Genomic DNA, 16,263 nt, shown 5'->3' with positions numbered 1-16,263 from the left:
GTGAAAACGTGGTGTGGAATTTCAGCTACTTCCTGCTGATAGATCGCGTCTCTTTGTATCTCTGACGATAAACGTAGGGATTATTTCGAAAGGATTTCCGTGGGGATAAAGGTACCTTCAGCTTTTATCCTTTAATCTCGATTCATGGAAAACCCGATCTCACGTGATCATGTTCAAACGTGTTCTTTAATAAAAAGTGAGGGAATCGCTCAAATTGAGCGTGATTCTAAACAGCACAATGATTGTATTTTATTAAATATTTCTTGAGCTCTTTAAGTTGTATTCTAATTTCAAATTTTATATATAATTAAATGTAATACATATATACATATCTGTGTTGAAGAAAAAATATATATAAACGGGAATTTGTTTTTATCATGTTATGTACAACATCATTGGAATTTTTTACATACTACTTTTCATAATCCCCCTCGACTGCAATACACTTGTTGTCTGGAAGCTTTCAGAACGATGGAACAATGTTGTCGGGATTTACAGAAGTTCTTGGTCGCCGAGCGTGAGGTTCATTTTCCACACGATTTCTCCCTTCTTAAAATGAAAATTTTGCTCAATCGTACATTCTTGTCTTGGACCGACATTCATTGTTTAAAGTCTGGTAAAAAGTTTAGAAGGATTGACCCTTTTGTTCGTGAGAAAATTTGATAATTATTCGTTGCGCAACACTATACTTGGCACTGCTCGTTCAGTCATCGTGACAACGTCTCACTGATGACGTCACTGATGAAGACGCGGATTGTTACGGCCTGCAAGGTGAGGCCTGTCTGAACGTGTCACAACATGCACGGCAACACAGATTGATTTACTACAGACTGGGAAAATGAACTACATTCCTGTTTATATTTGAACCACCCTCGAATATGAATGAATATATGGAAAAATATATAGATCTAAAAAATATATATATAAAATCGTAGGGTTCAATGAATAAATTATTCTTAATTTTTCTGCCAACAGGAACGAAAGAAATCGACGGTTCAGCGATGCGGAATGAATACTGCCCCATCACCGGTCTTTATCACTTCAAATACACCATCAACAATAATTCCGCGATCTCGTTGGAGTGCAACACGTTCTCCTCCGAGTTTAATAATTGTCCGGATGGATCGGTCTTACATTTGAAATTCAAACGATGTAACTTCGAGGCGCACGGTGAGTCTTCTTTCCCCAATTTTTTCGTGATTGCATTAACGTTGATATAACAAATACGAAATAAAGTACATATACGTTAACAAGCGTAGTAAATATTTGAGAAGCAATTTCTATTTTTGAAGAAATTTATCTTTAAATATTTGAGCAGTAAAATTAAACTGTGATCAATTATTTCATAAATTAGAGCGAATAAGTATGTATATATATGTATTCATTTAAATTATCTATTATCAGTTAATAAAATAGTTGATACCTATTGCTATTAATTGATTTGTAACGAAACGACGATAAAGAAACTGCAGCTTTCTTAGAGATTATTGGAACGCATGATTAATCTCGTTTCAGCAGATCTCACGTACAATTGTTTGGGCAGTTGGTCTGGACCAAATGATTCTAAATATTTTGCGCTCTGGGACAACAACGCCAATGATGGCAGGCCTCAATATAGATGCGGGGTGCGTTACGTAATAAATAATCTCTCATAAAACACCAATGAAATAATTCAATTGCTATCATACACACATTTACATGTAACATTATTAATAACAGTTTGTGATAAGTAAAACGCAACTTTCAGCTATATCATACTGATAACAAAAGAGGGAAAACTTACATGGCATTCAGCAGTGACTCGAGCTGCACGCAGAATTTAGATAATTCAACTAATGGATACGAGACTTTGATATTGAGCAAGAGTCTAAATCAGAAAAAAGTGCCGGAATACGTCAAGACTCATGTTGCCACGTGAGTACGCTGATTTTTACGATCGTTTAATCTATCGTCAGACAATTTCATTCTTACAGCTATTGGATAAAAATGTTTTTTTTTTTAATTAATATTTGTAAAATACTTGCAATAATCGATATATTTCTAATAATATTGTTAGATTCCCGAAGTGGGCGCAGGGGGTGTGGGAGGAGTCCCTGATAGTTAATGGAACTATGACTTTCACCGATATCAATGGCTACAATAGTTATACCTTCATCACGGTGGAGTCAAACGAGGAGACTGGCCGTTATATCGTGTACTCCAAAGATCAATGGTGAGCAATTAATTTGATCGCGCAGTTTATAACGAATACATTTTACTGAAAGAAAGTTGAGAAATATAAGACTAAAAAAATAAGCTTATTCCTACAGTTTATATAACGTTCTTGTGTCTTAAAATATTATTTTATTGATAGTGAAAGTGAAATGAGCATTTACTTTTAATTTCAGTGAGCATGCTGGTTTTGTGTGCTTAATGATGAGGCAGCGCAGCGAAAATGTACTGGAGTTTACGTTAGGTAGTTCCTATATCAACTATACCGTATAATTTTTCATTACCTAGCGACTTTATTATTGTTAATGCTTCATCAAGAACTTAATTTAATATTTAAAGAGTCTTCAAGAATAAAAATGTCTGGTTAAATAAAATCGAAGTAGTGTAAAATTTATAAATAAATAGAAAGAGCAATCAAAATAATAATAATAACCTGAAACTTGAGTTTGAATATATAAAAAATCTTTATTGTTTCCTGTTCTTCATTAATCTCTGTCCATCTTTATTGCATTTCGGTTTTTACGGCTCTTCAGTATAGTCGCGCAATAATAGAAATAATATCACACGCAGGGAGGATCTTGAAAGCAGGTTATCAGGACGAATTGTGTGACGATCCCAATGTCGATAGACCGGTGTGGATGACTCAAGCACGTAAGTTGAAATATATGCTTTACAGCACTTTCATAAGTCGTCCGTGCATCTTCATAAGCGTTTTATCTTTCTAGATAAGATTCTATCCTTAATAATGAATTGCATACTTTTAAAACGCACCCAGTTATTTGATATTTTAATCATATTTAAGGTGTCGAACGTGTTGTGGAGTCGCCCTGTCCAATTACGGGCCGATACATAGGAATGATAACGGATCTGTCGGGGATGTGTGCCGAATTGAGCAGCAACTGTAACACTCGCGAAATAATGTATTTTAAAGTGAGCGATTGCGAATCCGGGGAGCTGTACGAAGGTATGCATACAATTATAAAAAAATAAAAAGAAAATAGAAAAAAAATACTATTAAAAAAAAAATAAAAAATAGTGCAATTATAAATTGCTCGAAAAATATAATTACGCAATTTGACGCAATTTACGTAATTACATTTTTTTTTAAACATTACGATGTTATTTAATTTGGCTACTTTTAGTCAATTTTGATCTAAATTTTAGTAATTAAATAAATTATATTTCAAGGAATTTAATTAGAAAATTTATATGTTTACTTACATATTGTTATCATTATTTGTATAAAATGTTTATTTTTCTGCAAAACGCTTTTATTCGCTATTTTTAGAACGGACATATCTATGCTTGGGACAATGGGAAGAGAAAGGCGTGATGTATACCTATACTATGAGAAATGACACTGCTACGAATGAGTGCTTCGTGGGGTTGATCGTTAACGACGAGGAGATATATATCAAGGAAGCCGGCGACCATTGCATACGAAATATAGATCCTAAAACGCAAGGGATGCGTCTTTACAAAAAGGGTAAGCGCTCTTACGAAAGCATTCTTATGAGGCGCACTTATTGATGCATTCATATTTCTAACGTGAACTATTCTGCACTTCTACATTATGACGATGTTATTTAAGGACAATGTTACGGGAATTCACCGAGTCCTGCGCCAACTCCGATGAGACCGACTCCTCACAATCCAGTAATGAGGATTACGACTCCACGATCGAGACTATCGGGTAAGATAATCAGATAAATGAACGAAGTTAAATGAATTTTATAATCTATTATCCAATTTATGATTTACCCAAATCAAGAATTAGAATAATTTTTTTATATGAATCTATAATTCTTTTAGCTAATTGTTATAATTGTATCCTATCGGCAATTATTTCCTTATGATTTATCGAACTTAAAATTAATTAAATATTAAACGATAGCTGAATTAGACAATTTTCTTTTTTTTCGCAGGAAATACTCAAGTACCAGGAAATACAGTTTCTTCGTCAGCTCGCTGCAGATCGACAACGTCCACGACTTTTATGCTTCTCGTCGCTGTGATCATGGCGTTTCTCAAAGCAGCTTCCTCGTACACGCACGAATAATGAAACAGTTTTACAAACTTAATAGTGAGCTAGCTAACGAATGATACCTTAGTGTACACATTGCTGCATTTTTGTTATCCTTGTCTAACAGACAATCGAGACGTAAGTAAGCCAGTTATTTATTGCGAAGATCGACGTGAAATGATATTGTAGCGACATGTGTGTATATCGTATTTTTTATCTCGCGCATCACTCCGCCCACACCGCGTTTTGCGAGATTTTACTTTTTTTCGTAGAATAAACATAAAGTCAAAAACTTTGATCTGCTCCATCGTGCGAGCATTGATAAACGCGCACAGGGATTTTTACAAAAAGAGAAAATTTTATGACAGATATTTTTTATCGATATTTAAGACGTGGCGGTACATAAAGTATTTAGAGCTGTAATTATACCGTGAACTCTTCGCCGACGATGAAGTTGTGATTGATCCCTATTGCAAATTATTACTATTTATTTAACGGATTCCAATAGAATGACATAGGCCACAAGTTAGATTGCAATAATCGTGTTTGGGCCCTGCCTTGTAAGATACAGACATTTCCCCATTTTGTGATTGTTCACAAAAAAAACCCAAAGAGCCGCTGTCTGCGTTAAACTTTTTTACGAATTTTATTAATAAATAATAAATCATTTTTTTACGAAACGAACACATCACGAGAATATCGAAACGCGACATAGAAATATAAAACGTAATTTCTTAATAATTTTGTGATAGTAAATTTAATTTACACTTTAAACACTGCACAGATAAAATTTTACAATATATCAAATTTTTTTTCTAAATCAAACAAGATTTATCAGACGTCTCTTATGCTATTTAGAGTAGTCAAAACGGTAATATCTTTTCTATGCTAATATAAATAAAATGTCTCTTAATGTCCATAGAGCAGAAACGCGCCATAATAAAAGAAAATAGCTTGACGTAGAAAGATGACATAAATTATACAGTTGTATAAGACTGACACAAAGCTACTATTTTAATATGTATGGTTCAATTTCTAGTTTTCTTTCCCCTCCATTAGAGATAAATGATTCTAGGAGATATACATTCTTATTCAATACGAAGGGAAGTATGTTTTCGCGAACAACACATATCAGTAATATAGAAAAAGGAAATAAAAAATTAAATAAAACTCTGTGTAAAAGTGCTGAGAAAAGATAGTAACGTGAGCGAAAGTGTTGCTTCTGCTTACAGAGATAAAATGTATTTTAGCATGTTTATATATAACAAAGAGAAAACTCTCCCATGTGAAAGTAGATATTAATATTCAGACAAGGTTTTATGAAAACGTAATAACAGAGGGTTATTACGTTTTTAATTAAAGAACCAGCTTGTACAAAAAAACAATTTCATTAAAAAAAACTACTTTTTAATTGCAGCATCGTTTAACACAGATCAAATTTAATATCACACAAAAATTTAATATTTATCACAATCATGTAAAAAGTTGATATGAAATTGATATCTTTATTATGGTTCTAACTTGCTCTCGCATTTAGACTAATACGAAAAGTGGAAATAAGTGTATATACATGTGTAAACTCGTCAATTATTTATTAGTGTATAATATTGATAGTGAAGCAAATTTTAACGAAATATACATATATATATATAATATTATATTAATATTAATTATATATATATCAATATATATAATACATATAATATAATATTCTATACTAATATTAATTATATATATGTATATTTATACTACGCTTATACTTAACTATTTGTACAGAAAATTATAATTAGTGATCTTGACATTTTATCTTTTATCGCTAAAAGTTTGGTTTTACGTCTTCAGTATGTGTTTCTCGGTATTTAATTTGTGTTTAATATCTGTAACTAATAGCGGAAAAATTTACTTTGTAATTCCGATTGAAGGTGTATAGTTGTATAAAAGAACCAAATAAGCAATAATAAGATATGTGTGAGGCGTGCGTTACGAAATCCGGATGTCTAGGATAATATTTAAGGCTAAACTACAGGAACTTTTAGGAGCGAGCGTAAATCGCTGTATTCGAGCAATACAATTCGAGATATCAGAAGCTATACGTAAAAATATTAATTTCCATGAAAATGTGTATAATAAAGAACTTAATTTCTATTGTTATTTATACCTGCATTTACGGATGAAAGTACTCAATTTAACAAGATTATAACAAGCTCTGACGAGCCACGAGAAAACATGATGTAAATATATAAATATAAGTGACAATAACTGACATTTTAAAGAAATATTTCGAATCAAGTGAGACATCTCCAGGATGCGTGATCACTGTATTTTATTATACTAACAAAGGGAATTTTGTACTTTTACAAGATCCAATGTACGTGAGAAAAATAAACATTTATCACCTTTAAACGCACTTAATAATTAACCCAACACCTATGATGAATAAATGCTTATATAATATATTATAATGTTTACTTACATTCTAGAAATACTTAACACAGAGAGAATAAAAGAAAATAAAATGTGACACAACTATAAATCACAAAAGCGAGATTCAGACAGAAGTCGAGCGTTAATAAATTTGACATAGTTAGATAGTAAAAGATTATAAGTGCAAAAATAATAAAAAAGCTTGAGAGAGGAATACAAAAATATAATAGTTATGATAAGTATCAAATTCTCGATCAAATTTGTAATATCTGTTAGTGTATAAAAATAATTATGAACAAATGTCAAACATTTTATTACATTAAAGATTAAAGTTATACTCTAGAGATTTATTGGAACCATTAATTTAGGCAGAGACCTGCTTTTCGTATTCCAGGATAGCATGTTTCCGTTCCAATCCCCAAGCATACTTGGTACCACGGGCATTTGCGCGTTTCGCTGTCACGCGGTGGCACGGCACAACGTAGGCGACGTAATTCTTGGAAATTGCGCTTCCCACCGCTATCGCGGCTTTGCAATCCGTCATCCGGGCGACTTCCTCGTACGTGGTGACCGACCCTCCGGGGATTTCCGTCAATGATCGCCAAACTTTAATTTGGAACTCCGTGCCCTTCATGAGGACGCGAACCGAGCGAAGCTGGGAACCGTCGGGATGAAAGATTCTCGCGACGACAGTCTCCGTCTTGTTTCCGATATCCTCCGATATCTTCGTCAACGGCCACTTCGCCTTCAGATCTCCGATAGCTTTCGTCTCGTCGTCGTCGTCGACGAACGTCAGATACGCCACATCTCCGTCGGTGTCGGTCACGGCGACGAGACACTTGCCGAACGGTGTCCGACGGAACGCGTATAGCAGCTGGAACGTCATGCAATTGCTCTTGTACTCGGCCACCGTCATGCCTCGAAATACAACCATGATTACGAGACGATTGAAGAATCTTGAACGCAGATGTAATCGACAGAGCAACGTCCAAAACGAGACAAACAATGAGTAGTGAAGAGACGTTGATTGATGCCGGTCCTCGATAGCTGACGTCTTCCATCAGCTGACTATCTAGCCACCACGTGGTGCAATGAAAGAAGGGGTATTATGGCACCAGGCACATGCGCAGAGTCGTTTATTTAGCAGCTTCACATATATAATCACATACAAAGTCTAGTAAATCCTGTAAACCTTCTCATGTGTCCTTCGATTAATCTTTAACGAAACATCGCAGAGCTTTCAAGTTATAAAAAATAACGTTTTTTATATTAAACTTCAAAGAGGCATTTAGAAAAAAATTAGACTGACTGATGGTAGTAACCAAACGGACCGGCCTCTTCGTGAGCAATACATCCTATTTATAAGATTATAAAGTGACAGATTATATCGGCTCTATATTGGCAAAAAATATGAGCTTGATACGGCCGCAGTCGATGCCAATCTGTCGCACTATTTGACTCTGGTGATGAACCTGTTCTAGCGTATTGTTGGCATTTTTGTTTACGGAATAGTAAACACCAATATATTAAATTAACACTTTGATAGATTAATTCTAACTTTAGTCGCTAAATTCTAAAATAGAAAACTTACGAAGTTGATATTGAAAACGCGTGTAAAAAGCCTTGTGTCCACGATGCTATAAATCGCTCCGAGATCCCAGATCTCGAAAGAATTTACCAATCGCATTTAAACAATTCGGATAATTGATCAATGCCATTGGTTGATTCCTTCTCCGTCCGAGATCTCGGAGCGATTTTTAGCATCGTGGACAAGGCCTAACAAATGATGGAATGGCTGCAAATTCATAAAAAAAAATGTGGCTCGTTAACCTTGCGACATTTTGTACATATTATCGATTGTTATGAATGTAACTAAAAATTAAGAATTATATAATAATAGTTAGTTAAGATATCAATTAACAATTTTTGTCTATATATATAAATGTAGAAACGTGAAAAATTTCAGTTCCATTTCAACCATACAATCACAACATTAATGCAGTTATTCATAACTATGATTCTAAGGTATTACTCCAAAGAGTATCAAATACAACATTCTTTGGCACTTTCATGATACACTTTTCATTGGAAGCAATGTATTTAAACTATCAGGCTTAGTCTAGGTATTTACAAAATGTACAAAAGTTATAAAAAAATGCTCCTGATGCCAAGTACGTAAAAAAACTTAAAAAAAATTCCTTATTTAACGATAAATCGTTTAATGATGGCAGGTGTCGCATTGGGATCGATATGGCATAAAATTCCACGATCTCGTGCATCATTTAACAACGCCTTCCACATTTGATCCCTCTGCAAAACAAAGATTTGCTGGTCAATTTAAGCTGGGGAGATACAAGGAATAACACGAAATTTTCAGAATTCAACTTTAGGATTATCCTCCGCTTACCTTAAAGGTATTAAAATTTCCGCACAATATCAGACTGTGTTTAGCTCTAGTGAGAGCTACACAGAGTCTTTGCTTGTCCGACAAAAATCCAATACCGTTGCTTCTCACGCAGGACATTATTATAACATCTCGCTCTTGACCCTGGAAACCGTCGACTGTATTAACTTCAAAGCTAATTTTCTTCCTTAAGTTACCCGGTACAGAAGATATCCTGAAAACCACACGAATCATAAGTTTACAATTTCTTCATAGCTTTATATGCAAACTATTGTTATCGCACATACGTGCATGAAACTTTACTTTTCGTTTATTTTATTCAGTACAAGAGCCCTTTGATTGTTGTACGGCGTGAGAACTCCAAGAGAAATGGTATCGGTTGTTGTTTCCCACTTGCCAAACATTAACATGGTATAAATTATATTGGCCACGAATTCCGCCTCGGTGGTGTTGGAAAACTTGTCGTCGTTCTGCATGAAATCATGATACAACACTCTATAGGAATGAAATGGGAACTTCATCTTACATTCGGCGGCGTTTTTCAATTTTCCACCATAGAAGTATCTATTCGGCCAATACGAGATCGCATAATCCATGCGATATTGCGTATCCAGCATTATAATTGGACTGTTCGGTTGAGACTCGAAGACGTTCTGCATCCTCGAAAATAATGATTGATCTAGTCCCAACTTCTTCGCTCGCTGACTTAGAATAGTTGCGGGCAGTTGATTCGGATCGCCCACCAGGACCAACGTATTCACTCCCAACATCAACGGTATCAGAGTTTCTGCTTCGCAGCTCTGCGTCGCCTCGTCGACGATGCACACGGATATCTTTTCCTTGTGACCACCGAAGATCGACTCCATTTGATTAGTGTAACAGGACGAAAGCGTACAGGCAATTACATTGGCACCCGTAATAATTACGTTTTCCGACAAACGCTTGTATTTGGCACGATCCTTCGGATCGAGCTGTTCTACCGATTTACCAGATTTCAGCAGTTGGTATGTCGTCGACGTTTCAAATAGTTTGTTCATGAGTGAATTCCTCTTCGTTTCTTCCGTTTTGTCAATGCTCTCAAGTTCAGTTTTAAGCGAATTGATACGCGCCTGTAAAATCGCTATATCTTCGGCGTTAGCCGAGCCTCCATTCAACATTGATTTCGACGTCTTGGTCATTTGCTGGAGGTATCGTTTCGCCAGTTCTGTCACGGAAATGTTTTTAACCTTTGGATGCATAGACTCCGGTCGACCAATACGTACCATATTGAAACGTTTTTGTTTCAAAATAGACCTGACATTCAGAAGTCTCAACACGATCTCATCGATAGCGGCGTTGGACGGTGCGCAAATCAGGATTCTCAAAGATTTCTTGTCTTGCTGCTGACCGAATAGTATTTGAGACACCAGATTAACGATAACTTTGGACTTGCCCGTCCCCGGGGGGCCCTGAATGAAGCACAGTTTAGCCTCTTTCTTTATCACAGCGTTCGTCACTTTAAATACAGCCTCCAATTGCCTCGGATTCAAATCATCTTTTGTGACCAGCGAAGAAGATGTGTACTGTTCATTTAACGGCGACAATTGATAGTTCTCGACTTTTGGACTGACAATCAATTTCAACAGGGGCGAGTGAGGAAGGTATTGCAATGCCTGCACCATTCTGATATTCGCTCGTAGATACATGACCGTGCGGACTCTTTGCACCCTATTTACAGGGATACTGTGTTCGAGAGGCCGCGTTAGCAAGGTGTATGTTATCACAGCATACGGATTTTTAACATGTTTCCTTAAATCCCTATTATAATGAGTGAAGTCTGTGATAATCACGTGTTGCATGTTGGTGACGTATCCGTATATCTTGTGAAAGATTTGCTTATCGTGCACATTCGTGACATACTCAAGATACACTAGATCTCCGTAAATAGGATGAGTTTGTTTATTCAGATCGTCTTTATTGATCAGCACCTCGAGCATCAGTGTCGTCAGGAATAAACTGGTCGACGGTATCGGCGTACGCGTAATAGAATTCTCGACTATGGAACACATCATAGTGGGACGTTGCCTATTCTTCTGGATCGTTTCGAATTCCTTGGTCATGACGCACCACATCTCGAGTAACAGGAGAGGCATCGCGACTTCGTAATACTGTTTATAGGAATCGTAGAACAATTTCATAGTATGAAGTTCATTCTCCGGCACTATTGGCGGTTCGCACTTCAAATAGCGCTGCTCTTCGAGCCACACGGGATTCCACATAAAAATGTGCAGTAGGAATTCTTCCAGTTTCGGGGTCCAATCCGCATAGGTGCCCTTGGATGCCCTTGTTAATTTATTCACGGGTATAGGCGCATCTTTCCCTTCCAATTTTTTTAAAGTATTGCGACGATCGATTTCGTACACCTTTATTTCGAATTTATCAGAAAAGGACACTCTCTTCTTTTTCGTCGATTTTGTGCTCGATTTCACGAGCTTCGATTTCAAATTGCTCGGTGAAACAATTTCTTTTTGAACCGCGGAACCGCGGTAGGTCGACCGATCTCGCGATTCTGACATTTTGGCAGTGGAATCAGCATTCCCGCTGTTTCTTTTCGAGCTACTCCTGCTGCTGCTGCGAAGTTTCTTTTTATTGTCATTGATCGCCAGTGTGGTCTCCTCAGATGCAGTGCTCATATTATCTAAATGTAATGATTGTTGCAATGATGTAGCAATATTGTTGACTGTATCCTTGGAGACGTCTGTTTTCTGATGCAATTTCTGTGTTTTCTTGTCGGAAGTCGCGGATTCTTTTACAACATCAGTTTTATTCGTTGATCGCTTCTTAGATTGATCGTCACACGATTTTGGCAATTTTGTGGATTTATTTGGAAGCGATTTAGATACTCGCGGTTCTTGCTCAGCGATGAGAAAGTCGCCACGATTTTTCAAAGATATTTTAGCTCTCGGTTTAGCAATCCTACGACTACTACCTTCATCGTTTTCGGCGACCAGCTTCTCCTTTTCCGCAATCTTCTTCAATTTTATTTTTCTGTCCTCGATTATTTTCCTTTTTTCGTCCTTAGAAATTGATGGCCCAGATTTTGTTTCACTTGGCGAGTGACTGTCAGCTGTTGATTTAGATCTCTCTTTTTGGCACTTTTGTTCCTTACTATAGAAATTATCGTTAAGTGTTTCTTTTAATTTCGACATCGTCTTTTCTTTTGTTGTTGATCTCGAGTGTGAAGTTTCATGTTCTTTTGTTACTTTGTTTTTGCTACGATCAGTATGTCTTCTTCTTGGAGGTAAATTTAATGGTTCTATTACTGGAATCAGTTTTCTCGATGAGTTTTCTCGATTTGCAATCAATTTTTGTTTCAGGTTTTCTATTGTTTGCTTATTTCGTTCTATATTTTGTTTCACATCTGTTTTCTGTTTATTTTTATCATCAAGATTGATATCAACAACTTGTTTGCTTTTGTTATCGATATTGATATCACCAACCTGTTTGCTTTTGTCATTAATATTGATATCAACAATCTGTTTACTTTTGTCATTAATATTGATATCAACAATCTGTTCGCCTTTATCAATATCTTTCATACTAGGCTCGTTAAAAGGACTGATTTCGTCCACATCCATCCCGTTCATTTCTATCGTCGGCAAATTAGTATTAATATCAGTGTCAACAATCTGTTTGCTTTGATCAACATCTTTCGAACTAGGTTCATTAGAAGGACCAACTTCGTCTACATCCATTGCGTTCACTTCTGTCGTCGGTAAATTAGTATTATAATCATCCTTCTTGTTTTTAGTTGTAACATCGACGCCTGCACGTGGTTTAGGAGATATTTCTTTACTGCAAGGAACGTGGGAAGTACTCGGTATCTCGGACGGTTCGAATATATTCGGAATTTCATCATCCCAAATTCCCAAATCGATCTCATCCTTTACGATCGCATCACACGAAACAGGTTTATCCTCGTTAAGTAACTGACTTCTGGATAATCGTTCCAACCATGGATTATCCTCATCTTCGTTGTCTGTTAAAATAATAACCTCGTCGTCCACATTTAACAAGCCAATTTTCTCGGTATTTAGGTCATCATCGCTGGCACATTCCTGTTTAATCTCCATTTTATTCTCTGTATTATCTTCGTATTTGATATCGAACAACTGGGACCACGGAAACATTCCTTCTTCATCGTCACTCAGATCAACAACATCGATAATGGAGAATCGCGTTTTTTGCTCATGTTTTTTTTTCTTCAATTTAATCGGTGATTTGTCGTCGGTTTTATCGCCCTCAACAGTTATCCTGCATGCTTCTTCATCGTCCGTTATTTGCAGTTCATTTTCATATTTAATAATTTGGTCACCCGTATGTACAAAATTCTCTGTAAAGAATAACGCATCATCTTGTTTATCAATGCTATTCGATGTTTTTCTTGTACAACTTTTGCTTCTATCTCTGTTATTAACATCACCGTTAGTCTCACTGTTAGTCTCAATACAAGAAACATTCATTCTCTCATCAAAGTCCGATTTATTCCTGACATCTGAACATTTTGCAAATTTATGATTATGATCCACACTGTTCTTCTTCAGTAACGCATCATCTTGTTTATCAATGCTATTCGATGTTTTTCTTGTACAACTTTTGCTTCTATCTCTGTTATTATCACCGTCACTGTTAATCTCAATACTAGAAACATTCATTCTCTCATCAAAGTCCGATTTATTTCTGACATCTGAACATTTTGCAGATTTATGATTATGATCCACACTGTTCTTCTTCTCTACGTCTTTTGCTAGAGATGTATGAATTATTTGTATGTCATCTTCTGCGTTTATATCTACAGTATTATGTCTAGTTTTTACTAAATTATTAATACTGTTGTTATTGTGGGGATTCTGATTATGATGAGATAAATTAGAATTAATTCCTGCAACAAAAATTAAAAGGATTATTAAAACACGAGATTTATTCGAATAGTGCAAGTTCAGTACCTTTTCCTCTCGTCTATTGCTCGGAAAATATTGCAATTACCTTTTGAAGGACTAACACTAGACTCATGTTTATCATCATATGTAATTTTTGATATTTTATTTGGTACTGTCATGTCATAATTTAAATTAGGTATACATCTTTTTCTCAAAGCATGATCTACAGGAAAGGCAGAAGATTCACTACTTTGTAATGTATTAGTAATAGTTAAAATTGTCGTCGAAAAGGTAGTTTCCTCTTCTTCTTCTTCCTCATCAAGGATGGATGGCTAAAAAAATTTTACGAATAAAGATTTAATGACAAATATTCTACAAGAACCATTAGATACCGCTCTGAAAACATCTTACCCTAATGAGGCAAACTTTATAAATATACTGTGTCTGATTGTCTGGATCAGTATTTGGGCAGCCTAATCCGATGATATCATTCTCATGTAATTTGATCATATTAGAAGAAGCTCCTATCTTGCCATTGACATAGGTCCCATTTGAACTCTAAATAAAAATCAGAAATTATTATTATGCAATTTATAAATGTCAGTATTAATATGGCTACTTCTTATACATACCCGTAAGTCTGAAACGTATGAATTCTCACTATCTCGAAAAAAAATACAATGTCTACGAGATACAGCCACATTAGGGCAGATAATATCATTTTCCTTGCCTCTACCACAGGTGTACTGGAAAAAAAAAAGAATTTAAATGTAGCATATATATATATATATATATATATATATACACACAATATGAGAAAATTATCAAGCTTATTTAAGAAAAATCTTTTATATTTCAAATGTAATAGTAAGTTTCAGTAGTATTTGTATCTAATTCCCTATCTTAATAAATTAATAAATATGTAGCAAACAGATAAGCTACCAACATAACTTGTTGCTCTACGTATCCAGAATAAATTCCTTTTATATTATTTCTCTGTTATTTATATATTACTTCATGTTGCGATATCAGCTGCATTCGGGGAGCGTGCTATTAGTGTTATTTGCTTATTTTATCTTTGTTTTACACCTGATGAGCGATAAAGATAGAATGATACAATAGTGCGCTCCCCGAACACAGCCATCATTCTACTTTTATTTTCCAAGATTATGGAAAATAAATGTAGCTTATATAGAAGGAAAAAATTCCCTTAGGAATCAATTACTGTCTGAAAGCATTTTCGATAAAACCTCTATATACTTTCTGAATAGAAAAGTTTCAAGTTAAAAGAAATTGGATAACAAGAGTTAAAATAAAAGTTTTTTTAAAATTCATAATAAATATATAAAAATGAGTTTCAGGCTCAAAAAAATATAAAAAAAGATATTCAGGATCGTATTTTTCGGGTGGACGAAAACGACCCGACGGAGTCCTTTGAGGGTTAACATAAAACACACATTGCATCGCGATAACAGTAATTTTAACAATTACTTCAACGTTAAGTCCTAAAACCGTTCTCTTATCTGGTTGCATTGGCTTAGAATCACAGATAACTCCGATAACAAAACCGGCGATTAACTCAACAATGTCAAGCATCACTTACAAGATTTCCAATCACAAATTATGTCGGTCGTAATCTCACTTTTCGCGCGTACAACAAGAGATTAAGTGCATCCGTGATAAGGAAGCGCGCAACTATCTGATTAATCGTCAGTCAAGTTAATCGAAGTTTAGCTGTTCAACGTAAATGAGGGGGGTTACTTACAGATCGATTGCGCTCAAGGACGATACGGGAGTTGTCCCAATCGTGCACTCGCTCCAGAGCGATATCCATCTCTGCGAGAGATTCGGATGCAAGGAGAGCTGATTTTCCCTCGTTTTTTTTTCCTAAATTTTTTTCGCACGCAGCACTCACAAGCTCATGTTAATAACCTCGCAGGCGCAGATTCGCAACGGCACGGCATACGGCATGTCTCGTGCGTGTTCTCTCGTCCCCCGTCACGAGACTCGACGAAGATGGGAAGGGCACCGTCAGGTGTTCTCGCGACACAGTATTCGAATGAAAAATTTCACTTTTAGCAGGCACAACTTTCACCAGCCGCCTTTGTTTACATGTATCAAAACGGCGTATAGCGGGTACAGCCACGAGCCACGGCGTCCTGTCGTCCAGCCTGAATGCTGAATGGTCCGGTCTCTCGCGCATGCGCAGCCCGTACGGTGACGCGGGTGACGTAGCACGCACGCGGGACACCACGGCGCGAAATTCTTAGCGAATCTCGACG

At 36.0% G+C, this 16,263-nt stretch overlaps 3 protein-coding genes across 6 annotated transcripts in view; 1 reads left to right on the top strand and 2 right to left on the bottom strand.

Annotated features, from left to right (window-relative positions):
* LOC139822485 (uncharacterized) overlaps window positions 1-6,637 on the top strand; it is a 60,203-nt gene extending 53,566 nt beyond the window's left edge. The window contains exons 4-13 of one of the 2 annotated variants that reach the window (XM_071794237.1): window positions 976-1,170; window positions 1,516-1,625; window positions 1,748-1,914; window positions 2,057-2,212; window positions 2,388-2,455; window positions 2,782-2,862; window positions 3,014-3,175; window positions 3,500-3,697; window positions 3,803-3,904; window positions 4,137-6,637. In XM_071794237.1, coding sequence (XP_071650338.1) covers window positions 976-1,170; window positions 1,516-1,625; window positions 1,748-1,914; window positions 2,057-2,212; window positions 2,388-2,455; window positions 2,782-2,862; window positions 3,014-3,175; window positions 3,500-3,697; window positions 3,803-3,904; window positions 4,137-4,270 — 1,373 coding nt within the window. In that variant the 3' untranslated portion in view covers window positions 4,271-6,637. The remainder of the gene's footprint in view (window positions 1-975; window positions 1,171-1,515; window positions 1,626-1,747; window positions 1,915-2,056; window positions 2,213-2,387; window positions 2,456-2,781; window positions 2,863-3,013; window positions 3,176-3,499; window positions 3,698-3,802; window positions 3,905-4,136) is intronic. The other variant, XM_071794247.1, reaches the window with a different exon arrangement.
* Agt (O-6-alkylguanine-DNA alkyltransferase) overlaps window positions 1-7,736 on the bottom strand; it is a 52,107-nt gene extending 44,371 nt beyond the window's left edge. The window contains exon 1 of the mRNA XM_071794259.1: window positions 7,035-7,736. Within this exon, the coding sequence (XP_071650360.1) occupies window positions 7,035-7,592 (558 nt within the window). The 5' untranslated portion in view covers window positions 7,593-7,736. The remainder of the gene's footprint in view (window positions 1-7,034) is intronic.
* An 826-nt stretch (window positions 7,737-8,562) lies between these two features.
* On the bottom strand, window positions 8,563-16,168 carry Setx (probable helicase senataxin). Of its 3 annotated transcripts, none has more exons than XM_071794208.1 (7): window positions 15,747-16,167; window positions 14,614-14,727; window positions 14,393-14,539; window positions 14,088-14,313; window positions 9,366-13,983; window positions 9,066-9,276; window positions 8,563-8,986 (listed from the first exon to the last, which is right to left on the bottom strand). In XM_071794208.1, exons 1-7 carry the CDS (start codon window positions 15,813-15,815, stop codon window positions 8,858-8,860), a joined length of 5,514 nt encoding a protein of 1,837 aa, XP_071650309.1. In that variant the 5' UTR covers window positions 15,816-16,167; the 3' UTR covers window positions 8,563-8,857. The 3 variants fall into 3 exon arrangements, with proteins under 3 accessions (XP_071650309.1, XP_071650317.1, XP_071650326.1); XM_071794216.1 differs by having other exon boundaries at window positions 8,563-8,968; XM_071794225.1 differs by lacking the exon at window positions 8,563-8,986 and having other exon boundaries at window positions 9,136-9,276; window positions 9,350-13,983; window positions 15,747-16,168.
* Between the last annotated feature and the right edge of the window lie 95 nt (window positions 16,169-16,263).

Source organism: Temnothorax longispinosus, chromosome 1 (assembly GCF_030848805.1).
Source record: "Temnothorax longispinosus isolate EJ_2023e chromosome 1, Tlon_JGU_v1, whole genome shotgun sequence".
Lineage (NCBI taxonomy): Eukaryota > Metazoa > Arthropoda > Insecta > Hymenoptera > Formicidae > Temnothorax > Temnothorax longispinosus.
This window is presented reverse-complemented; position numbering and strand designations above follow the sequence as displayed.

What these genes read in the sequence shown, in the direction of transcription:
- Setx (XM_071794208.1), bottom strand. Translation starts at nt 15,815, where the DNA reads ATGGATATCGCTCTGGAGCGAGTGCACGATTGGGACAACTCCCGTATC. An exon ending in TCCTTGAGCGCAATCGATCT is followed by an intron (nt 14,728 to 15,746) that starts GTAAGTAACCCC and finishes TTTTTTTTCCAG; the next exon opens with TACACCTGTGGTAGAGGCAA. An exon ending in CATACGTTTCAGACTTACGG is followed by an intron (nt 14,540 to 14,613) that starts GTATGTATAAGA and finishes ATTTTTATTTAG; the next exon opens with AGTTCAAATGGGACCTATGT.